This window comes from Dicentrarchus labrax, unplaced genomic scaffold (assembly GCF_905237075.1).
Source record: "Dicentrarchus labrax unplaced genomic scaffold, dlabrax2021, whole genome shotgun sequence".
NCBI lineage: Eukaryota > Metazoa > Chordata > Actinopteri > Moronidae > Dicentrarchus > Dicentrarchus labrax.
In genome coordinates, this window is record NW_026136704.1 from 4,140,647 (window position 1) to 4,166,270 (window position 25,624).

The 25,624-nt window shown below is 39.7% G+C and overlaps 1 protein-coding gene across 1 annotated transcript in view; it reads right to left on the minus strand.

Moving 5' to 3' along the window:
• pipox (pipecolic acid oxidase) overlaps positions 1-13,246 on the minus strand; it is a 39,581-nt gene extending 26,335 nt beyond the window's left edge. Inside the window, exons 1-2 of the mRNA XM_051398001.1 lie at positions 13,089-13,246; positions 1,779-1,927 (exon numbers count right to left, since the gene is read on the minus strand). Of these exons, the coding sequence (XP_051253961.1) occupies positions 1,779-1,927; positions 13,089-13,199 (260 nt within the window). The 5' untranslated portion in view covers positions 13,200-13,246. The remainder of the gene's footprint in view (positions 1-1,778; positions 1,928-13,088) is intronic.
• Positions 13,247-25,624: the final 12,378 nt, after the last annotated feature.

The following is a 25,624-nucleotide window of genomic DNA, read 5'->3' on the forward strand; positions in this document are numbered from 1 at the left end:
AGTTAACTTGATGAGTATTGGTAGGAATGATGGGCAAAACTTGAAACAAAGACCCCAGTTATAATAATTTTATATTGTGCGCCTATGTAAAGGTAAACATACGTAAAGCACCTTCTTCTGACCACTCCTTTTACACCCATTCACACAGTGAATCGAACAGAAACTGACACATTCATACACATTCACAATTTGGGGTTCAGTATCTTGCTCAATGATACTTTGACATGCAGCGGGTATCGAACCAACAACCTTCCGATTAGTGGACAAACCCCTCTACCTCTGAGCCACTGTAACAATTTATGCCAAGAAAATGATAAAAAAAATCACTTTCTTTGTATTTTTGTGTACAGATTTTCTTGTAAAACAATGTTACCTGTAAGCTTAAACCAACCTATTTTAACAATAATATCATGCCATCCAACTATCGATCAATCTTTTACTTTAGTAACACAATATGACACTGACAAGTTTTATCAGCACAGAGCATGGGCTCATTGATTGCTGTACAAAATCACAACTTTACCAAGTTAATGAATGGATTGACTGAAAGCAATTTATTAATTTCTACTGCCAATTTTAGATATTTCTATTCAATTCAATTCTATTCATGTGCCACAATAATGTGATGTTTTTGACACGACATTGACATTGACTGGACATCATATGAGCAGTTGGCAGTAATACAGCAGATCACAGCAGCTCCAGTGTGACGTTATTGAGTCCCAGAGTGAGAGGTTGTGAAACACAGGGTTTAATTCAGTAATCTGTCTGATAGATGGCTGACTCGCCCTTTGCCAGCAGTGTTTTCTAAAGGCTGCTCCGACATCTGTCAGCAGCCGTAAGGCACAGACAACCCCAGCTAAAGGCTCCAGCCATTCATCAGAACATTTTATGACTATGTCTCCCTGTGTGCTTCTGTGTTTACGAGTGTGTGACGGAGGAAGGAAAAGCCACGCGAGTGTATGTAGGATCATAAATATGATACCTCATCTAGTCCAACCTGTCAGACTGGGTGATTGGTGGCACTAGGTCAGCTGGTGGATGTACACACATGTTGTCGTGTGTGGAGAAAATAAAAAGGCTGGTGGTAGATTTTTAGCTTTGACTCGGCCCCTTTTTCGATGGCTCCAACCAGCCCAGAGGCGGCGGCAGTAGAAGCGGGAGGCATTGCTCACACCAGCCTCGCCTGAACATTTCTCATCGTGGTGCAGACGTTTTTTTGCCAGCCGAAGGGCACAGGTGGCCTTCAGATGTGGACCCATCAGTCATGAGCTATGGACTGGCGCACAGGGGATGGGGAGGAACACTGTTTCTAGGGAACATAACGTGGGCGTGGCTTGGTATCATGAACTATTACCCTGAGACATGAATAATGAAGCAATGTGTTATTCAGCTCTCTGGTACTGAGGACAAACACAACTGCGGTCAGAAGTAATATGACCAGGAAAGTTAAAGTGCTGGAAGGTTGCACACAGTTTGATGCCACTGTCATATTTATATACACACAAATTCCTCCCCGCTCTGCGTATGAAAATCAGAGTTTTATCGAGATGAAAAAAGCCCCTGTTCCACATTCAAAGGCATGGGAGGTGTCAGCGGGTGATTTAGTGACGCCGGAGGTAATGAGAAAGTCATGCATTTATGGCTCCCGTAGATTGAGTTGCTGCTCTTGTGCGTACATAGCACCTTGAATGTGACAAATCTCTGTGTTCTGGCAAAGCCTTTGTTATGTTCCGTTTAATGGGTTTTCTCTCTCTGTGTTTCTGCTGACTGCTTACCTGTACAGTTTGACACCCGCCTCCCTCTCCAGCTGAGCCCACAGCTCGTAGCACTCCTCCATCATGTGGGTGTAGAAGTCCTGCTCGTAGGCCTTGCGAATGATGCGGGTCTGGCCATGGGAGCTCCCCCGGGAGTGGGGCAGGACAAACTGGAAAAGATGAACAGAAATATATTTCTTGGTTCAAATGAAATAACTTTGATTTGGGAAAAAACATACAGCCAAATGTATTCAATTCAATTCAATTTTATTTGTATAGCGCCAATTCATAACAGAAGTTATCTCAGGACACTTTTCAAATAGAGCAGGTCTAGACCGAAATCCTTATAACATTATTTACAGAGACCCAACAGTTCCCACCATGCCTGGTATGTGGACATCCAAACATTTTACCCGTATGTGATAGTTGAACACGTAATTAGAGATTCATTGATCTACTTTTTTCCAGTTCTGCAGGGTTGCAAGGCATTTTCCATTTCAAAATTCCATACTTTTCCAGACATCTCAGAAGATCATATTTCAGACCATATTTGACATCTGAGTACAAATAGCTGGATATTTATTACGTAAATAAATGTTTTTTAAATCCAACAAGGTTTTAAAAGGAACATATATGTACATTCTGACTATGTATGCCAAATAATTGCCAGAAGACTGTAGTGAAGTACTGGAATCCTTAGCCAACCAGGCTTTACACTTGGGATAAAAAGATTTCCCCATAACATATTGAATAAATATTACATTATTAATGCCCCCACATATTTTAGTCATTTCAGTTATGACCTTGTCGAAATGAGGATGAACGCAGCCATAAAAGATTCCTTACACAGAAAAGATAGTCTGTTTACTTTTCTCATACAACATCACTGAATAACTCACTAAAATGTTTAGACAAGCTTGCTATTATTTGGAATGGTAATAATTTCTCACTAATAATTGATGCTAACTAATTTGGTCGTGGTCCTGTTTGCAACATCTACAAGTGTGATGTAGAAACTTCAAGCCACCAGTGTACATACACTGAGAATTAAAGTATTTTTAACAAGGTAGAAGGACTTTTTAAGGATTTAAATGTTTGTTTGTTTTTTTAATGGAAGTTAAATAAGTCATGTTACATTAAGGCGGGTTCATGGTCCAGCACAACCTCCACCTGTAGGTCTACGGGGACTCCTGGATAGCTTTATATTACTCCTTAATTACAAATTAATGAATTTGTGCTACAACACTGGACAAACAGGACCTGGAAAGATACAAGTTTTTTGATCTGTCTCCAGATCTGCAAATCATGTCATATCATATAATATAGAAATAAAAATAGATTTTGTCAAAGACCCAGTCTGTAATCTTCTGCAAATTGTCTCTATCTTTGACAAATACATAGGTATCACCACATTAGATAGTACCATAGTTTTGTTAGTTTATACCAGTGCAACATTTTGGCTATGGGATTAAAATTACATGATTATATATTTATAATTCGTAAAACCATCAGACGATGAATCTGGATCGGTACGTGTATCACTGATGTCAGTCCAATATCTGATGAGCGACTTTAGGCAGTATCGGCACCTGTTACAGATACTGGACTGGATCGGTCCTAATGTGAGCATCATAAAGCAGTCTGTTTAAAGCCGTCTTACAGCTTATTGGTGATCTATTTAGTCCCAGATACTTTTTGGCTGCCATCTGATCTTTGTATTTTTAATCATTGAACAGTATATATTAGTAGGACAAAGAAATTAGTTTCTGCAGCTTCACAGACTTCAGACTAGAAGTGACAGAAATAAACTTGTTTTGCTGTACGTGAAGACAAAGCCAATAACAAATTAAATGCATCAATAGGTATTCATTTTAAATAAATATGGCATTTATATACATAAGAGGATTTCATGCTTCAGAGATGCAAGCCGCTCTGGCAAAAAAGACCCAATGTGTAAAGAAGAAGAAAAGAGCTGTGAGTGATATTGAATGCTCACATGTTCTACGGACATTACACTGGCACACTGGTGGATCTCTGGCAGCCAGAAAGCGACGCAGCTGCATCCGATGGACATGGGGTTAGAGGTTAGTGGGGTCGGCTGGGGATGTTTTGGGGTGAAAAGGCCTGCCTCACATTTGGCATTCCACATTATCCCAAGGGTGTAGGATGGGGATTGAGGTCAGGACTCTGTGCATCAACTTCTTCCACACCAACCCTTCTTCATGGAGCTGGCTTTGTGCACAGGGGCACTGACATACTGAACCAGGAAATGACCAGACAAAGTAAAATATCGCTAAAAATCATTTATGCTTCATGGGAGCTAATGGGGTCCAGCCCAAGCCAGAAAAAAACAGACCCAGACCAAAAGTATACAAAGGTGGATAAGAGTGTATACTTTGGACCATATAGTGTGTCATTGGAAAAAAAAACAATAATAAGACAATTAGACAAAAAAAAAGACAAAGACCAGCAGAAGCAGAAAGGTGGGACTTGCACTTAAGCTCAACAGCACCAGTAGCCCATCAGCTAACATCACAGAGACAACCACACATTCAGGACAGACAGCCTGAAGGCAGATAAATGGCACTTTGCAGCATCTGATCAAATGTTACTCCATTATTTTAACTGTGCGACTTGTGGGGACCAGTGCTAGCAAATGAGTGGTTAGGTCAACCTGGGGATCCCCAAAGCTTCCTGGGGGGTTGCAAGGCCTCCTTGAAACAAGTCTCACAGGATAAGGGCACAGTGAAGACCTGGGGCCTCATTTATAAACTGATTTAGGATTAATTTTGAGCTTAAATATTACTTGTGCAGAAAACCATGTACAAGTAGTTCTTTATAAAACTTTACTTTGACACGCAGGTGGATACATTTTGACATACATCTCCATCCGAGCGAAGTCTAGCCTTCACTCTGCTAAACAGCCTAGTCCTGCATTAGAAAAGTATGCAGTTAAACAAAATAGCTAATAAAGTCAAGAAAAACACAATCTGTAAAAATGATGATGTATAATTGTAAAAAAGAACATTTTTAAATAAAGAATTGTATCAAAGGTTCTTAAAATTATCGGTAAAACTCATCTCTGATCAATATTCACAGAAAATAATCTGCTCAAAATTCATCCTAATAGCTTGTTTCACACAAACTTCCTGCAGTTATTGTGTTCACTGTTTGTTTTCATTGTACAGTTTATCAGTTGTTCTCTACTGTTATTGTTATTATTGAATATATTGTGAAATATCCATAAAATATGTCACTGAGTCAGTTTACCCAATTGATACAGAGGGGTCTGATTGGGGGTTAGGTGAAGTTATATACATATATACTATTTTACAACATACGCAACAAGGTCAGGGAAATAAGGAAGGAAGCCGCTGATTGGTTCTTGCTGCTGCCACTGTTGTGTATTTACCCAACCACAGAGTCTCACTTCAACACATTATAAAATACACATCATAAAAAGCTCGTAAAAAAACAATGTATATTGTCTGTATGCTGAGCTGTTGCCAGACCTGTCTTGTCAAGATTTCCCATATGCGAACAAATTTTATTATATCCATTCAAATATGGAGAGAAATTAGACTCAAAGTGGTCACAAATGAGGCCTTTTGTTTTCTCGTGAACAAGATAAATTAAACCGTTATCACAAGAAAACAAACTTTGTTATACCGGGATAATGAAATAAACAACTTGTGATCTCCAGAATGGCATTAAAAATGTATTGAGGGCTTATTAGTGATGGGTTTCAAATAGCCATGGTAGTAAAGGGGCTACCTGATTCATACAAGCCATTCGTCGAGCACATCACCCAGACAAATGACATTGTAACGCTCGGTGAGTTTAAAACAAAACTGTGAAGTTATGAGAGTACTGAAAAATATAGGAAGAGTGACGTGAATGTAGAAGAAGACAACGTGATGAAGACTAGCGGGGCAACGTGGTCTCGTGGAAGAGGGAGAGCTCTACCCTATTACCCCACTAGAACACTACGTTCTCTGAATGCTGGGCTACTTGTGGTTCCTATAGTCTCTAAAAGTAGAACAGGAGCCAGAGCCTTCAGTTACCAAGCTCCTCTCTTGTGGAACCAGCTTCCAGTTGTGGTTCGGGAGGCAGACACCCTCTCCACATTCAAGAGTAGGCTTAAGACGTTCCTCTTTTTATAGCTTATAGTTAGGGTTGGCTCGGGGGGAGTGTGTGTGGAAGTATGTAGGAAGAACGATTGGATAGGGTGTGTGCGTGTATCTGAGAACAGCAGGAGTATGAATGAAGGGGAAAAAATGTAAAAAGACAACCTCCCAAAGATCATGAGTAATACCGTATGTTGCAATGTTAGACCTAAATGTACAAATGATCTGGTAATTTGCTTTGTGGGTTTGTGTTGTAAAAATAAAAATACCCCCCCAAAAAAAAAAAACTTAAAAAAACAGATATGTTGCAAAGGGGTATGGTCAAGTGGAAGGGATTGACTATAAAGAGACCTTTACACCGACAGCCAACATGACCTCTGTCCGAGCACTGATGCAGGTGGCTGTACAAGAGGATCTTACCCTACACCAAATGGATGTAAAGACTACTTACCTCTATGCTATGGACTGTGAGGTATATATGGAGCAACCGGAAGGTTTTGAGATCAAGTCACAAACAGGAGAACACTTAGTGTGTAAACTCAACAAGTCATTGTATGGTTTATAACAGTCCGGGCGTAACTGGAACATGTTACTGCATGATCACCTTACAGAGAATGGTTTTGTACAAAATGATGCTGATCATTGTGTCTACAGCAGAGAATCTGACAAAGAAAAAGTGATTCTGTTAGTATGGGTAGATGACTTAATCATAGCGGCGAGTAACAACACCTTACTCAGTGATGCAAAAGAAATGTTGGAGAGAAGGTTTAAGTTGAAGGATATGGGTCCACTTAAACACTTCCTGGGCATCGACTTTAGACGAGGGAGAGGTCAAAATGACTCAAAAGAGACACATAGAGAAGATGTTAGCGAAATTTGGAATGTCCGAATGCAAACCAAGATCCACCCCATGTAAGCAAAAGTTAAACTTTGACGGTGAGGGTGAAGTTATTGACTCAACAGGATATAGAGAGATAGCAGGTAGCTTAATATACATTATGACATGTACCAGACCTGACCTGAGCTGGGTTGTTAGTAAACTATCACAACACCTAGCAGAACCAAAGCAGCAGCATTGGGCTACAGCAAAACACCTACTGAGGTACTTAAAGGGTACTATAGATCAAGAACTACACTTCCAGAAATGTGAGGGAAGCCTACAGCTTGAGGGATATAGTGACGCTGATTGGGCAGCTGATACAAATTACGGAAGGAGCACAACTGGATACTGTTTCAGCTTAACTGAGAATAGTCCAGTTATATTGTGGAAGAGTAGGAAACAGCCAACGGTGGCACTATCAACCTGCAAAGCTGAGTATATGGCTCTAGCAGCCACTACTCAAGAGAGAGTACCTTATACAACTACTGAAAGGAATAGATAGTAGTAACCAGCATGTACCAGTCAAGATATATGAGGACAACCAGGGGGCGATAGCTTTATCAGAGAACCCAGTATGCAGACATAGACGCAAACACGTGGATATAAAGTATCACTTTGTATGGTCTGCACATGCAGAAGGGAAAATATCTATAGAATACTGCCCTACTGCAGACATGGTAGCTGATGTCCTTACCAAGCCAGTGACAAAGGCTAAGTTTGACAGGTTCAAGGGGTATTTGTTTGGAGAGTAATTTGAACTGGCAGGCCAAGCCAAAGTGTCTTTCTATCTTTCTCGGCTCTGATTGGTTGTTTTCATTCCGGATTCTTATAAATACCATTAGGAGCACTAGGAGGAGCCAGAGGAACCTGATTTTTTCACAGATTATCTGTCTCATGTAGTACTGTCAGGATATAGTGAAAGTTGCAGTGAATATGACAAAAGTTATTCCATCCCAGTATGGTGTCAAATGCTGTCAAGTTTAGAAGAGAAAATTTGTTTCATTTTTTAAATACTGTGTTAAAATGAATGAAGTAATTAATTAATGATGATGTTTTGGCCACATTTAGACTCAGTGATAGGCTTAAAGGCAATTTAGAATAATATTTTGGCAGAAATTAAATAATATACGTATGCATAAATATATTTTTATTAGTGTATAATCACCTGAAAATAAGAATTGTGTTTTTGTTAGTATGAGCCTTTTATATCTATAGGCGCAATGGACGCCTATCCATGCCTCCAGGGAGTCCACTATGTTGCAAAGCCAAGTTTCTACAGTATCCCAGAAGGGACAAACCAACCAAACCACTGGCACTAGATAGGAGTGTTTGTGCATTTTATGGCCACTGACGCAACAGATATCCAATCTGCAACTGCAACGCTAGTCGCCACTAAATCCTAGACACTGGACCTTTAAATTCAAGGAAAAATGAATTTAGAAAAATATGTAAATTGATTAATTGAAAGATTTTGAAATAAAACAATGGTTTGATTTCTATTCACCTTTATATATTTTGTATTCATTGCTTTACTAATGTGCCACAATACTGTTTTTGAGTACAAATATCTTCATCTGGGGGCTGGTATATGTGATTAAATCAGTATTCATTTCTGCCACCCCTTAAAGTCTCCATGCCACCGTCTGAACACCCCATGAACATTTCTCCAGATCCACTTCTGGTTGTTGAAGCAGGGGTTTGAGATTAATCAAAGCAGAGTAGTAAGCACGTGTTAGGTAACAGAATGCCATGTTCGGCCACGCGCAGCAGGAATAGATAGCTGCCAGGCAATGCATGAATGCCAAATAATGCCAGCTGCTGCCTGCAGCTCAGTGAGGAGCAGCCAGATATGACTTTCACAGGTCACACTACTTATGTCTTTGACCACTTACTTGGACGCAAGATTCCAGCAAGAGCACTTATGAGAGGGATATTGAGTCAACTACCCCTGATACAAATTAGTTTTTAATCTATTCATGCACAACTGGTCATGTGATATAAACCTAAGTACCGGTAGGAACGGACAGCAGCTGCTGGCCAAAACCCACATACAACAACTGTCACAATCACATATCCAACAATAAAACACATCTGCTAACTAGGGCTGCACGATATGGTAAAAACATTATATTGTGATTATTTTGACAGATTTGTGAAATTGTTCCAGAATTGTTAGGAATTGATCCAGAATTATTACAAATTATTTTTTCAGATTTAGGCTATCACATATGAAAGTGCCCAAATTAGAATTGAAAGATCAGATTGCATGGGATTTGTGCGGTTTACACTGTCATGAAAATCTCGGGTCTCTTTGGCCTGCAGTCTGAATGTGGACTTGGAGACCCTGACCAACATGGACACTTCACTCCACCTCTACCAGTCCCTGTAAGATATATTCCCTTTTAATTTAGGTCAAACAGCTGGCCACCCCTGAAATCTGATTTTCCACTACAAACGCCAGCAAATTTTGGCAATGGAAAAACGGTATGGCCATTTCAAAGAGATCCCTTGACCTCTGACCTTAAGATATCTAAATGAAAATGGGTTCTATGGGTACCCACAAGTCTCCATTAATCACACATGTCCACTTTACGCTAATCCCATGCAGTTTTAGGACAAAACCATGCAGATTTATATATGTGGCAAAAAAGTGTTATTTATGTGTAGTGTATGTGAATATTTCTGCATACTGGTTTCTATAAACACACTGGATGGAACTGCATAAATTCAGAATGACTGGAAAGCTGAGACACATACTTCATGATCTGTGGATAAAAACACAAAACAATCATTAACATTACATCCTGACTGATTCTGTTGGCGTGTGGGAGGTTTTAATCATCAACTAAAACGCTGCTGTGCCTCATGCGTAAATATGCACAGCGTGTTATAAAGGGGAAAGGGTTCACCTTATTTAACCCTCACCCCCAGCCACTCACTTTATTCTCAGACTTTTAACTTTAAACTCAGAACTCAATACATTTTTCACAAATGGCCCTAATAATCTTCCGTATAAATACACCTAAATCATCCTTGGGTGTTTCTAATTTTTTTCTGCACCATACAGGCGTTAAAGACTGAATGTGTGTGTTCAGGGATGTACTGTATGATATGGAAGCCCATTTCTTCCAAAGATTCAGTAAGTCGTGTATATCCTGATCTGCAATGACTCCATTTGACTGTACCCCCCCACGCTCTTACAGTATTTCTGTCAGAATCATGCCTAGATTTAAAACCCACTACTCTACGCACTCTGTCTCTTCTACTGTTAGATCTCATAATTTGGTTACGGTTTACTGTGGTATTTCCACTCCAGCTAAACCCCTTATTCCAGTTGCCTGTGCTCTTCTGAATGCACAGTCTATGTCTAATAAATCCTTCATTCTCAATGATATAATTACATCCCATAACCTTGATTTTATGTTTCTTACTGAAACCTGGCTAAAACCTGGGGAGTGCTCCCCGCTTGTGGAGCTCTGCCCACCCAGTTACATTTTTAAATTCACCAAGACTAACAGGCCGAGTGGGGGTATTGCAGTTGTCTTTAAAAACCATCTTACTTGTGTTCCACTCAGCCTTGGCTCTTTTAACAGTTTAGAAATCTTAACTTTTAAAATTGTGTGTAAAGACCCCATCTGCTTTATAATCATTTACCGTCCCCCCAATTCCAACTCCAGTAGTGGTTTCCTCAATGAATTCTCTGAGTTACTGTTCTCTCTTGTGCTCAAATTTGATACGGCCATTATAGCTGGTGACTTTAACATTCATATTGATAAAACTTCAAATCCATTTGCCACAGACTTCTTAAACATTTGTAAATCTTTTAATCTTGTGCAGCAACATAACTGTGGGCACACGCTTGACTTAGATTTTACTCTGGATCTGTCTCTTAGTCCCCTGAATATGCATGATTTTGTCTATGACCACAAATGTATTACATTTGATAGACATTTTTACAACTGCTTTACCATCCCAGAAACGTATAATCCACTCTGCATCTTTAATAATCAGTCAGCAGCCACATTTTGTAGCCATCTTTCTAGTCAACCAATTCTCCTCCTTACTTTTTCAATATAAATTATCAAATTTTAGTTTAGCTAGTTTAATAATTTGTGTACATCAGCCCTTGATTTTTCCACTCCATGTACATCCAGGGCTGTCCCAGAACTTCTTGGATCAACAACAACATTAGTCAACAAAGAAGGTAATATAGGAAGGCCAAGCGTTCAGTCATCCTATTTTACTGTCTGATTTTGCTCCTATGTCTCTACAGATCCTTTTAAAAACTGTTGATAATATGCGTCCCTCCTTCAGTCCCTGTGACACAGTTCCTACAACACTTTTAAAAACCATACTGCCTGTCTTAGGTCCTAGCCTGCTTTCTATCATCAATTCCTCTCTCACATCAGGGTCCGTACCTGACCTTTTTAAAATTGCCAGTGTTCAGCCACTTCTTCAAAAACCCTCTCTCAATCCAGACCAGTTAGAAAGCTATAGACCAATCTTCAAACTTCCCTTTCTGTCTAAAATCCTTGAAAAGGTTGTTGCGGACCAGCTCCTGAAACTGGTAGAGGGTCATAGAATCTTTGACACATTCCAATCTGGTTTTCGGCAAAAACATAGCACAGAGACAGCATTACTGAGAGTGTCTAATGACATCCTTATGTATGCTGACAAAGGTGAAAACTCCATCCTTATTCTTCTTGATCTGACTGCAGCCATTGATACCATTGATCATGCCATTTTACTTGATAGATTACAGAACTGGGTTGGCATTTCTGGTACAGCCTTAAACTGGTTTTATTCCTATTTGACTAAAATAATCTTTAATGTCTGCATTAAGAATCATGTTTCCTCTTCCGCTGCCCTGCTATGTGGTGTCTCTCAGGGGTCGGTTCTTGGTCCAGTTCTGTTCTCCCTGTACATGCTTCCTCTGGGTCATTTGTTCAGCCGCTTCCATACCACTGTTATGCCGATGATACACAGATCTACTTTTCTGCGAAACCCAATAACCTGAATCAACTTTCCTCTCTCCATGAGTGACTGGATGTCTCTTAATTTTCTCCACTTTAATCCTGACAAAACTGAAGTAATTTTATTTGGCCCTGAAAACTTTGTCACTGCAGTTGATCAGTTTATTGGACCATTACGCACTAATATCAAACCCACTGCTAAGAATCTGGGTATCATCTTCGACCAGTGTATGACATTTGACCTTCATGTTACAAAACTTGTCCAGTCCTGTTTCCTGCAGCTACGAAATGTAGCAAAAATCAAATGTTTCCTGTCATCCAGTGATCTTGAACAAATAATTCACAGCTTCATTTTCTCCCGTCTAGATTACTGTAATTCCCTCTACACGTGCCTCAGTCAGGCTTTGTTAAATCGTTTACAGTTAGTCCAAAATGCAGCTGCCAGACTTTTAACCAGAACCAGCCGTCGGTCCCACATTACTCCTGTTCACGCATCCCTTCATTGGCTTCCTGTAAAATTCAGAATCAATTATAAGATCTTACTGATTACATATAAGGCACTTCATGACCTTGCCCCCAGTTACATTTCAGATCTCCTTGTTCCTCATTCCACTCCTCGGCCACTTCGCTCCTCAAATCTCTGCCTTTTATCCATTCCCCGCTCTACCTGTAAAACTAAAGGTGACCTTTGCTGTTTTAGCCCCAACACTGTGGAATAGTGTTCCCCAACCACTCAGATTCACTGAATCTGTGGACTGTTTTAAGCGGCTCCTCAAAACCCACCTCTACAGACAAGCCTTTTTATAGATCTCCTTGTTTGTTTCCTCATCTGTAGTCTCTCTTTTAATTTATCCTTCCCTCTTGTTTTATCTTCATGTGATTGGGTATGGTTATACCCATGTGTATATTTGTTGTTTGTAAAGCACTTTGGATCTATGTGTCAAAAAGGTGCTATATAAATAAAGCTTTACTTACTTACTTATAATGAGAAGTCAAAATATTGACTTGGCATCTCAATACCTTAAAATAATGACTTATCATTGACAATGTCATTATTTTGAGATGTGAAGTCATAATATATAATATCATTATATTATAAACATATATATATTTTACTTTACTTTACTTTTATTTTGAGTTACATAATTTTTTCCCGTCACATTGACGGAAATGGGCTTCCATAGAATGAAGCTCGGGGCGAGAGGAGGACAGGAATGAAGGTTCAGAAGTACCTGCAAGAACTTCAATCTAATTCCACCCCCGACTATGGCTGAGTACTGGTGTATCTTCTGCTGTCTTAACGGTGCTTCTCCATAACAGATCCCATGGAACAAAGTTTTGTATGACACACCTGCTCCAGCAGAAGAGTCTTCCTGTTCTTCTTTGCCAGCTGATAGGCCGTGAAGGAGCCCTGGACTCCGGCCCCGATCACTATGCAGTCATACTCCGCTTTACTCGACATCTCCGCTATATTTCGCTCTGAACTACACCACGCACATTCATTTCACTTCTTATCACTACGCGGCTACAGATACGCCCATTCAGTGGAGGAGGAACGGAGGAATGTTATGGGCTGTTTGGGCCCTGAGTGTTGCCAGCCAGGGGCGCAGAACGTGCGCAACACGGAGTGAACGTCACATATTCGATGTTTAAGGTTAGATTGGAGGTGTTATGGTCAGGACCGGGGCCAGTGTTGGGTTAGGGGGGTGCGCCAGTTTTGGGAGAGAAGGGGTAAGGGTAATTTGTAATGGGCAGGCTAGGACACGAGTGCCTGATAGTCTAATTATAGGGCAAAAGTACTCAATATAAAGAGTGACCCCGCCCCCATTTTATAGCGTAGCCACGCAGTAACTTAAACCTTACCTTTCCACTATATGTGTAGTCGCCTGTCGCTGGGTTTTTACTGGACTTTACTACAGTTATACTGTATAATGTTATTCTGGTATTAGCACACTTATTCATAGAGACATTTCTCAGCATTGTTATTATTATTATTATTATTATTATTATTGTTATTGTTATTGGTGGTATTATTAATATTATTATTATTATTATTATTATTATTGTTATTGTTATTATTATAAGTAGTAGTTGTAATAGTGTTATTTATTACACTGTTATATATTGTAGTATATACCTATGTTTTCATTTCTTATTTTTTATATGCAAATCCGTTTTTTTATATATTTTTATATACTGTAGTATAATGCATATATTTATAAATATATCTTATTCTTATTTTCTATTTTTTTTAACAACTGTAACATAACCCAGTTTGCCACTGGAGATCCATAAAGTATTTCTGATTCTGATTCAGATAACTGTACACTACTATATTCTACACTAAAACTGACAGTGGCAGACACTCTCCAGTAAAAGTAATTCCACAATGGGAAAATGCACATTTCAGTTTCCTGAGGTAAACGAGTTGCTTATTAGCAGAGTTATAAACTTTATTTTATTCTAGCGTAAAACACATGTCACAAGCGGCAAACAAACGATATAGATGTATCCATTATGACAATGGATGTAATAATGATAATGATAATTGTAATTAATACAAGTAAAATAAAACAAACTAGAACTAACATAAAACTAAAAAAAATTTCTAAAAGTTTTTAGATGGAACTGTACTGTAGCAGCAGTATTTGGGATGGAGATAACGGTAAAGAATGGATGGAAGAATAAGAGTTGAAAAGCCTTTTTATGTAAGATGACAGCTGGATTATATTCATCTGTCCAAAGCTGGAAAAAACATTACAGCATGAAAAATTATGCTATTTTAGGAAAAACAGCTTTATTAATTTATCAAAACTGTAGTTCACTGTCAGAGCAAACAAATAAATCTAGTTGTTTGTGACAAGTGTAAATTCAAAATTATTATTTTATTATTCAAAATTATTTAGAATAATATAGTTCCATAGCATTCACACATTCTCATGAAACTACTGATATACTGTATATATATATATATATATATATATATATATACAGTATATCCTAGCTTGCACACTTGAAATGGGAGCTACTGGTATAGAAAGACATATAGACAACAGAGTCACAAAAAAAAGGTCTAATTCTTCATTTAAGCCACTATATGAACTATATTATTCTGATGTGTAAGTAATGACTTGACCTGCTGGAAATTGACTTCATATAACCCTAGATCACTGACTAGGTGGACCTGTGAAGTATCCTGTATATAGGGTGACTCATGATGCATGCTTCATTTTGCACTGTGGAGTCCAACATGGACTCGAACATTTGCACTCTCACACGTTTTTCACTCTGTGTACAGCCCTGGGGTGTCTTTAACAGAAATAATGAAAATCAAGACTTGAGTCTAAATCTCTTTTTGTTGTGTGTTGTTGACAACGTGGATCATCAGTGGTAGGGTCACTCCAGTTACATCTGGTCATTTCCTGCACTGCTGTCCTACTTTCAAAACAGACCAAAGTGCACCTGTTACACTTGTATAACCATGAACCTACTCAGTACAGAAGTCACTCCTCTGCAGGCTCTGCGCACACACTGTGTGATATTTTCACTATCTCATATTTTGCCACAGTAAAAATGTCTATTCAGACTTTTCAAAGTTCTCTGGGCCAACTGGAGATTTGTGTAGCTCTACACTGACTGATCATGAACATCTAGACAATAAACTTCCAGGCTCAAAGATAACAAGGGCTAGCTCTAGCCATTTTATTGCCGTAGGTGAGATTACCCCCTCCCCCCCATTCAGATCTATGTCCTTTAATCTGTATCTGTGACAGTACACAGTAAGTACCATGGAAAGCGCAGTTGCTGCGGTGACATGCACATGAAACGATAAGTGACTGAACACACAGCACAGACATATTTTCTATGTATTTTTATCGAATAAAAATTGTAATTGAATTCAACAAGATAAATGAATACTTATCAGATGTATTCTTGGGGCTTGGACATTATTCTATTTTTAATTACAATGTTTTGATGCATTATTGGTTTTATCATTGAATGATTTCTACAATATCTGCACATTTGAACTTTGGTTAAGGTATGGTTGAGGATCAGGTTAATTGTTGAGTGGTTAATAATTAACAGGTAGATTGTGGGAAATAAACTCAGTCATGATAATAGGTCATTATTATGATTAAAAAATAGCTCTGTTACATTGCCTGTTTATTCACGTATGATATATAATAAATACATTTGTTGTCATTGACACAACATTGTCGTTTTGACCACAAACACATGTATAGTATGATATCCATGAACCTGAGAATCCTCTCTGGCCTGATTCTCATATCCATATCTGCTCACTCAAACCAACTACTTTACAAAGACACCTAACCTTTATTATACATATTTATTAAACCAAATAAATTAGCTTTCGTTATTAAAGAAAACCAACAAGTAATTGGGCAATGACAGTAGTTAAGGCTGCTGCTCTGGTTACATGACACTGTGAGCTGCTGCTGAAGAGCTCTGCTGTTTCTGAGGGCAGCTTTGTCCTCATGAAGCTCAATTCATAAAATATATCATGATAACAAATGGAAAGTTTAATTTATAGTTTAACTTATATAATACAGTATACAGATACTGAATCCAGTAGTAGTAGTAGTAGTCAGTTTGTTTATTCCCTTAGATATGTGCACCCTAAATAGTTTAGTTTGGCTTTGTGCACATATGTGAGAGATGACTGTTGGTATGTCATATTCTGTATACCAACATCAAGGATACGCACAGAACAGCAGGAATAAGGTGGTAGGGCAGAGACATGTGTGAACGCGTCCCTGCTAAAACTCAAAGAACTCAAAGATACCTGGAACTGAACCTGATTCAAGAAAAGGAACATCAACTGTTGGCTAATGAGGCTACACGCTACCAGCTGTTTCACAACCACACAGTGGTTGTTGGTAGATCCAGATGTGAGAAGCAATTCAGCCTGCATGCTTGAGATGCTAAAACACCATGCTAGCACCTCTATAAGACTTTACTTAGGCACAGCAGTGCTTTGAGCCAAATGCTCACATGCCCACCAAGACAATGCTGTCATGCATGTTATCAGGTACAATGTTTACCATTTAAAAATAGAAGATTAGCCTGTTAGCAGGCTAAAATGCGCTAATTAGCACCAAGCGCCAACGGGGCTGGCAAATGAAGCCAACACGGAAGTAATAAAGAAAAGTAGTTTGAGTGATATGTAGATGCCGTCACCAACAGCTGTTTTCAGTGACCAAGCTTCATTCAGCCCACCTCAGCTTCACCCCTGACGCCCAGAGCCGACCACACTGAGCTTCACAACAACTCTTCAGAAACCTATGGGTGGAAACTGTAGCCATTTTTAATTTGAAGGTGTATGATTAGTACAGCTGAGGCTGATGGGAAGGTCATTGATTTTGGACACTTGAGTAGAACAGAGCCATCGCTAATGTTATTGCAGCATGCAGTGCAGTCTCCCCCATGTGGCGCAACCTCCGCATTCTGTTTCCCATGAGAGCTCCCCCCACAGTTCCTTTATTCATTTAAAACCAGATCATATTCCAACCAGGTACCAGGAAATGTAAAGTCACAACCACTATCAAACCACTTTTACACCCTGCCCTTATTGCAATCCTGTAAATTTTGGTCTTTTAAATATCAATTCATAAATAAAAGATCTTTATGTCATGATTATGCACCGATCGGCCATAAGCTTAATGAGCACTGACAGGTGAAGTGAATAACACTGATTATCTGGTTATCATGGCTCCTGTCAGTGGGTGGAATATATCAGGCAGCAAGTGAACATTTTGTCCTCAAGTTGATGTGTTAGAAGCAGGAAAAATGGGCAGCGTGAGGATTTGAGCAGCTTTGACAAGGGCCACATTGTGATGGCTAGATGACTGGATCAGAGCATCTCCCAACCTGCAGCTCTTGTTCCTGGTCTGCAGTGCACTGGAGACAGGGTCATGGGTGGCCAAGGCTCACTGATGCACGTGGGGAGTGAAGGAGTAAAGTGGGAATGCCTGCAAAGGGGAGACTCATGGGTACCCATGGGGCCCATTTTAATTCAGATATCCTGAGGTCAGAGGTCAAGGTCTTTGAAAATGGCCATGCCTGTTTTTCCATTGCAGCCCTCTACTCCGTGGAGTGCGGGGGCTAGGACGATGGCGGCGCCACCAGAGCCATCCTCTCTCGACACACCACTACTAAGGATATCTGTGTGTTTGATCACAAAGCAGTTTTATTCATTGCGATTTTATCCCAACTACCTTTTAATCACACCATACCAGTCTGCTGCCAGGTTTTTTTTTCACTGTCTGCCACAAAGTTTTCTGAGCTTTTAACTGCTGCTTCTGTAACTGCCTTTAATCCACATTTTAACACAGGGGAGCTGGTCTCCCTTTTTAATCAAACCTGTCACACTGTCCTGAACTCTGTTGCCACCTACAAAGACAAAAAGTCAAATAGAACACTGGAGCCTGGGCTAAACAAATCCACTCAGGAATTAAAGACTGCAGGAAAGAGGATGAATATGTGTGTTTTATGACATCTGTAAAGTTTCTTCTTGTCCCTACAGCGTGCTGTTTGAATGCTGTCTGCAGAGTTTGACTCTAGAAGGATGTTTTCACATTCATCTGCTGAAAGTGGAAGGTTTCTCTGTGCTCATTGAAAAACTATTTTTCGTGGAAAAAACTTTGAACTATTGTCTGTCTAGTTGTATTATGTGTTAAGACGTGTCTGGAGGGGATCTTTAGATTTAGCAAACCACTCTAATTCTGAATCAACCACATACCCTGAGTCTCACTAAGAGTGGACTTGGTCCCCTGTGTGAAGCCTGCTGCCAGAAATGTGGGATTTCTATTTTTTTTTAACACAGATTAAAAAAGTAGTAGTCAAATTAAAACCAGATTATGCAGAATCAAAACAATGCTCTTATACTCTGACCTGAAAACGTCATTCATGCACCTATCTTCTCTAGACTACATTACTGTAACTCCCTCTTTCTGGCACAAACCAAGAGTCAATCTTGCCTGACTCCCTGCTCAATTTTTATTTGATTTTAGGGGGGTGGATTCCTGGTCTCAAGCCCTGAATGTTTGAAAAGCCCTGGATCCTTAAGCCTTTTAAAAGTCCAGTGTGTAGGATTTAGTGGTATCTAGCGGTGTAGTTACAGACTGCAACTGCCTCACTTCACCCTCCCCTTTCAAGCACGAAAGAGACACTACGGTGGCCATGAAATGAGCAAAAAATGTGAGCAGCTCTATCTAGAGCCAGAATTTGGTTTCCCATTGTGATTTACTATAGAAACATGGGCCATGTTGAAACACGGCAGTTCAACATGGCTCTCTCCATGGAAGACAACCAGCAGTGTCTGTAAATAAAAATGTCTCATTCTGGTAACAAGAGCACGATTCTTATATGAAAACTTACCTATGAATATTATATTCCAATTCCGACAACAGATCCTCCTAAATGTTACACACTGGACCTTTAATGTAACTTCAACTTTGTATCTCTCTGACTGGACCAGAAAATCAATGGAGCAAATGTTCTATTACAGTGGAAATTGTCATAGAGGGTTGCTGTCTTTTGTGTCCCTGTGTCTACCTATGTTATGTAACCTAAAAAAACAATAACTTCATTGTTCAGATCATTTTTGCCTCTTTTTAGGTGGCAGGAGTGAAAATGAATCATTTTCAATGTTTGTTGTGTTTTGGTTTGGCTCTACAGGAGGATTTTTTTCCTGGGCTGATATAATGTTTTTCCCAAATTACGTACAGAATTTAGGCATTCTAGGGCGCATGGTAGCTTATCTGGTAGCACCTAGGCTAAGCCCCGAATTATTATGTCCTGGCACCGCCCCTGCTTAGATCCTCAGGTGGGGCCCTTCTGGACGTTCTAAAGTCAAGGGTTAAATCTAATGGTGGCCGTGCTTTCACCATCAGGGCCCCTTGGCTTTGGAAGGACCTGCCTGAGGAGATAAGGCTCATAGAATCAGTGACTTTTTTTTAATCACTTCTGAAAGGCCATTCTTATAGACCTGCTTTTATGTGACATTGTTTACTGCCTAAAGGTTTATAGGTTTACAGAGCCTATAGGTTTGACCAGTGAAGGACGGTGCCTGTTTACCTCCATATGAACATATCATTGATCTATACATATAAAGACACATATATCACAGGCTCTGTGCCATTTTCTGCATACAGTTAAATTACTTTTTAGTTTTTTGAATTTGAATCCAAACTGATTCTTCCCAGGCACACAAGTTTTCTCTGATGGGGACTGAGAGATTCAAGCGTTCATCCATTGATTTTTTTCCTCCTCTCATTCTTTGGACAGCTGGAACCTCAATCTGAACAGTTCTCATTTGCAATCGATCAGTGCCGAGATTGCTCATCCCCATCAACCTCTGCAACTCAGAAATACAGAGGTAAGAGAGGCTCTCATACCACAACTTGAACTAAAGTGTTACTCATATATGCTGTCAATACCTTGCTTGGACACACCCTGCCAACAAAATGGACAGTTTGGAAATGATGGCCAAATTTGAAGGTATCTTATTTGTAGCTGTAATAATGAACTAACATCAGTAAAGCAGACTAAACTGAACTAAAGCATATACATGGGTAATCTACCTAGAATGACCTTGTACGTAAATATATACCAGTGCTGCATCCTGTGCACAGCAAGTGAAGACCATCTGACTAGAGCGCACAACTAGTGATGAGTCCTGTAGTTTGAAAAAAACTTCAAGCTTATCTGCACACAGGAGTGTGCGTGTGAGGTGGTAGGGTGTATGGGGAAGTTTTCAATCTGCTGGTTGAACGTCATGTAATCTCACACATGAATTTCCTATGTTCGGCTATTTTTGACCGGGAACACCACAGATACGTACAGTTTGAACAAACCATGAAAAATCAATGAAAGTGCTCATCACTAATGTTATATGTTTAAATTCCTGGTATGGAGGCGTCAACACGTTCTCATACCAACTCGTCAAATATGGCAGTTTGGCATGTGCAGGGCTCCGAGGTCAAGTTAGCAACAATTAATATACAAGGTCTGGTTGGACTTATACAATACTAAAGTTTGCTGAGAAACATTTAACATTTTATGACTTTTAAAAAGGCAGAAACCTAGGACAGATCCTCCGGCTCTAGGTGGGTGGTTGTCTGTCTCAACCAGTTGGGGTGAGAGAGAGAGAGAGAGAGAGAGAGAGAGAGAGCGAGAGACAGACAGACAGACAGACAGACAGGTGCACAGCAACAACAGTATTGGCAATGGCAATCTAGCAGGACCATAGCAGGAGGCTCCTCCAGGATCGATAAGAACCTGCGAGACGAGAAAGCACAAGAACTCCAGGGAAGAAGTGAAGTTAGTAACATGCATTAATGGGACATGAATGAGTGCAGAAAGAGAGAGGAAGGGAGGAGCTCAGTGCACCATTGGAAATCCCCCGATAGTCTAGGCCTATAGCAGCATAACTAAGGGATGGTTCAGGACTCACCTGATCCAGCCCTAACTATAAGCTTTATCAAAGAGGAATGTCTTAAGCCTACTCTTGAATGTGGTGAGGGTGTCTGCCTCCCGAACCACAACTGGAAGCTGGTTCCACAGGAGAGGAGCTTGGTAACTGAAGGCTCTGGCTCCTGTTCTACTTTTAGAGACTATAGAAACCACAAGTAGCCCAGCATTCAGAGAACGTAGTGTTCTAGTGGGGTAATAGGGTACTATTAGCTCTTTAAGATATGAAGGGGCCTGACCATGAAGAGCTTTATAGGTGAGGAGGAGGATTTTAAATTCTATTCTACATTTTACAGGGAGCCAATGCAGAGAAGCTAGTTCAGGAGAGATGTGATCTCTTTTTCTAGCTCCTGTCAGTACTCATGCTGCAGCGTTCTGAATTAATTGGAGCGTTTTAATGGACTTATTGGGGCAACCTGATAATAAAGAGTTGCAGTAATCCAGCCTTGAAGTAACAAATGCATGGATTAGTTTTTCTGCATCTGTCTGTGATAGTATGTGTCTATTTTTTGTAATATTACGTAAATGAAAGAAGGCAGTCCTAGAGGTCTGCTTTATGTGGGAGTTAAATGACAAATCCTGATAGAAAGATAACTCCAAGATTCCTGACAGTGGTGCTAGAGGCCAAGTTAATGCCATCTAGAGTAACTATATCTTTAGACAGTGAGTCTCTAAGGTTTTTGGGGCCAAGAACAAGAATTTCGTTTTTTTCTGAGTTTAACATCAGAAAATTGCAGGTCATCCAGGATTTTATGTCTTTAAGACATGTTTGTAATTTAGATAATTGATTAATTTCATCGGGCTTGATTGATAGATATAACTGCGTATCATCTGCATAACAGTGAAAGTTAATGGAGTGATTCCTAATAATGTTGCCTAAAGGGAGCATATATAAAGTAAATAGTATTGGTCCAAGTACAGAACCTTGTGGAACTCCATGACTAACTGTAGTATTTATTGAAGATTCATCGTTAACATGTACAAACTGTGAGAGATCTGATAAATATGACTTAAACCAGCTTAGTGCGGTTCCTTTAATGCCAATTTGATGCTCAAGTCTCTGTAAAAGAATATCATGGTCAATGGTGTCAAATGCAGCACTAAGATCTAATAATACAAGTACAGAGACAAGTCCATTGTCAGAAGCAATCAGAAGGTCATTATTAACTTTAACCAGAGCTGTCTCTGTGCTGTGATGAACTCTAAATCCTGACTGAAAATCCTCAAATAAACTATTGTTATGTAGAAAGTCACACAACTCTTTGGCGACTACTTTCTCCAGAATCTTAGAGAGGAAGGGGAGGTTAGAAATCGGTCTATAGTTGGCTAAAACCCCTGGGTCAAGAGTGGGCTTTTTAAGAAGGGGTTTAATTACAGCTACTTTAAAGGACTGTGGTACATATCCTGATAATAAAGAAAGATTAATCATATCCAGTAAAGAAGTGCCAATTAAGGGAACAACTTCTTTAAGCAGCCTAGTTGGGATCGGGTCTAATAGACAGGTTGATGGCTTCGATGAAGAAATGATTGAAGTTAACTGATGAAGATCGATAGCAGAATATATATCTAAGTTTACATTAGCAAAAGTCCCTGAACTTGGAGAGCCACTGATAACTGTTGATGGCAGTTGGTGATTAATTTTCTCTCTAATAGTAATAATTTTATTATAGAAGAAACTCATGAAGTCATTGCTACTTAAGTTTATGGGGATATGTGGCTCAATAGAGTTGTGACTCTCTGTCAGCCTGGCTACAGTGCTGAAGAGGAACCTAGGGTTATTCTTATTTTCTTCTGTTAGTGCTGAATAATAGGCTCCTCTGGCATTACGGAGGGCCTTTCTATAAGTTTTAAGATTATCTTGCCAAATTGAGCGATATTCTGATAATTTGGAAGAGCGCCATTTCCTTTCAGATTTCCTAGCTATTTGTTTTAACTGGCGGGTTTGGTGGTTGTACCACGGTGCTAGTCTCCATCCGATCCATTGTGGCACTTGACCATAAAGCTCTGTAAAGCCGAGGGGAGCAGCAAATTCAGGTGATATTTCTTTGCAGGTTCATCATTATGAGCGACCCCCTTAACATTGTAACATTAATTGCCAATTAATCTGGCTGATTATCTGGCATTTGATATAATTGGCATCAACCGATGTCTGTGCTCACTAACTGGAACTATCATGAAATGTTTACAAGTTTCACCTAAATGACAGCAAATGTAATCTATTATTATATGTATAGAATAATGCAGTTGAATGACATTGCTTCTGACAAACTGTACCCCACTCTCTCTTAAATACCATCATGTCCTGAAATCTACAGCATAACCCATTTAGAGACTATTGGATTAGAAAAAATGGTTTTGAAATACATTACCTACCCTAGCTTTAATAAATGTTACTGGCTAAGAAAACCATGTATATCAGATTGTAATGTGCATGGAATAATGGAATTATGCCTGACTTCTGTTTGATTTGATATCAGCCTTATATATCAGCTATTGGCTGGCCTACATTTGTCCTTGAAGAACCCATATCTGACCCTTGAGACCCCCTGTATTTTTCATTCTGGAAACCTTTTTGTGTACTTGATGTGTAGTTAAATGCAGGTATACAAGAACTCCTAATGCCCCTAATGGGCAAAAAGTCAGAGGCAATAAAAACAACATGTACAGTGCACTGTTAGTGAACTGCCTGACTGTACATTATTGTTGCCTTTGATGAAAGAGGTTGTAACCACACCTGGAGTGGGTTATATTTGTTGAATTGTTGGTAAACAGTGGGCTGGGTAGGAGATGGCCTCTGTTCCTTCCATGGGGGTCTGGAGACAGCAGGCCGAGCAGATGGATGTTGAGGCAGGACAGATCTGCAGAGGGTCAGCTGGTCAAACACCCTGCTGTTCCACCATGTCACACACACAAAGTGTGAACCCCCACCCACAGCCTTCATCCTGCTACATCACTCTGCAGAATATTAACCTCACACACCATATTTATCCCCTGTGCTTACAGCTCTACCTGAAAGAATAGTATCAGTAATGCTACATGTTTCTGTACATTTAGTTAAAATTGCATATGCTTCTACACTGCTAACCTGTTTCCAAAGGATGTTGTAGTGTTAGTGCTAGTTCTATTCAGGTTCTTTTAGTACTTTCCAGAAAGCAGTTGGTTTTAATTTATTCCACTACAGTGAGAGACTCCAGATACAGTCATTTGGCAAAAAGACTTCAGCTTACTGCTGATTCCTTCATTTTGATGGTCTTAACAGACAAGTAATTGAACCTGTTTCTAGTCAGTGCTGATTGTTTTAATATAGTTCTTTTTTTTAAGTTATTTTTTTGGCTTTTATTGCCTTTATTTGATAGTGACAGCCGAAAACAGACAGGAAAGGGAAGCAGAGAGAGAGGGGATGACATGCAGCAAAGGGCCACAGGTCGAATTTGAACCCTGGCCGCACTGGGGTTGTCAGCTCTACTACTGGGCGCCTAACCTAGTTTGTGTGTAAAAAAACGTCTCTCTTTTTCAGGATTGTTCGGCTCTCTGAAAAAAAATATTATACATCCAGTGTGTAGGACTTAGTGTCATCTAGCAGTGTAGTTGTAGACTGCAACTCTCTCGCTTCACCCATACCTTTCAAGCTCGAAGGAGAAACAACGTTGGAGGTGAAATGTGCAAAAAACATGAACAGCCCCAGAACCAATGTTTGGTTTGTCCACTCTGGGCTACTGTAAAAACACAGCTGTTCAACATGGCGTACTCTGAAGAGGAGGACCTGCTTCCTCTGTAGATAAAAACGCCTCATTCTAAGGTAACAAAAACACAAAGATTCCTGTTTTCAAGTGATTATACACTAATGAAAACACAGCTATGAATATTATTTTCCATTACTGACAATAGATCCTTCTAAATGTTACACACTTAACATTAATTTAAGATAATCAAGTATGAACCTATCCTGACAACACCCATTGGCTCTAAGTTTTGACTTGTCTACTGCAGGAGTGGCTGTAATTGTGGCTTCCCTGGTCACACAAGTTCTCATATTACAGATAAACAGTAAAGCAAAATATGTTTCTGAAACAATTTTAACAGTATTTTGATTCGTATTTGATCAGCATGGCCTAGTTTGAGAGTGGGGATTGTAATTGGATCATAATTTACTAAATAAACATCATGCTGTATGGAAGAATACTTGAAACTCAAGATTGAGACCATAAACTCTTCAAGAAACTGGCTTCTTTTTTGCAGCCAATAGGAGCTGCCTCCTGCTGACCATTAGAAAGAATGCAGGTTTAAGACACTTCCCCAGTGGCTTCACTTCACAGACCTGAAAGCTGTGTCCACTAGAGAAACGCTCTGTCATCTGCTTCCATCATGTTTACAAAGCCACTGTGGACGGTT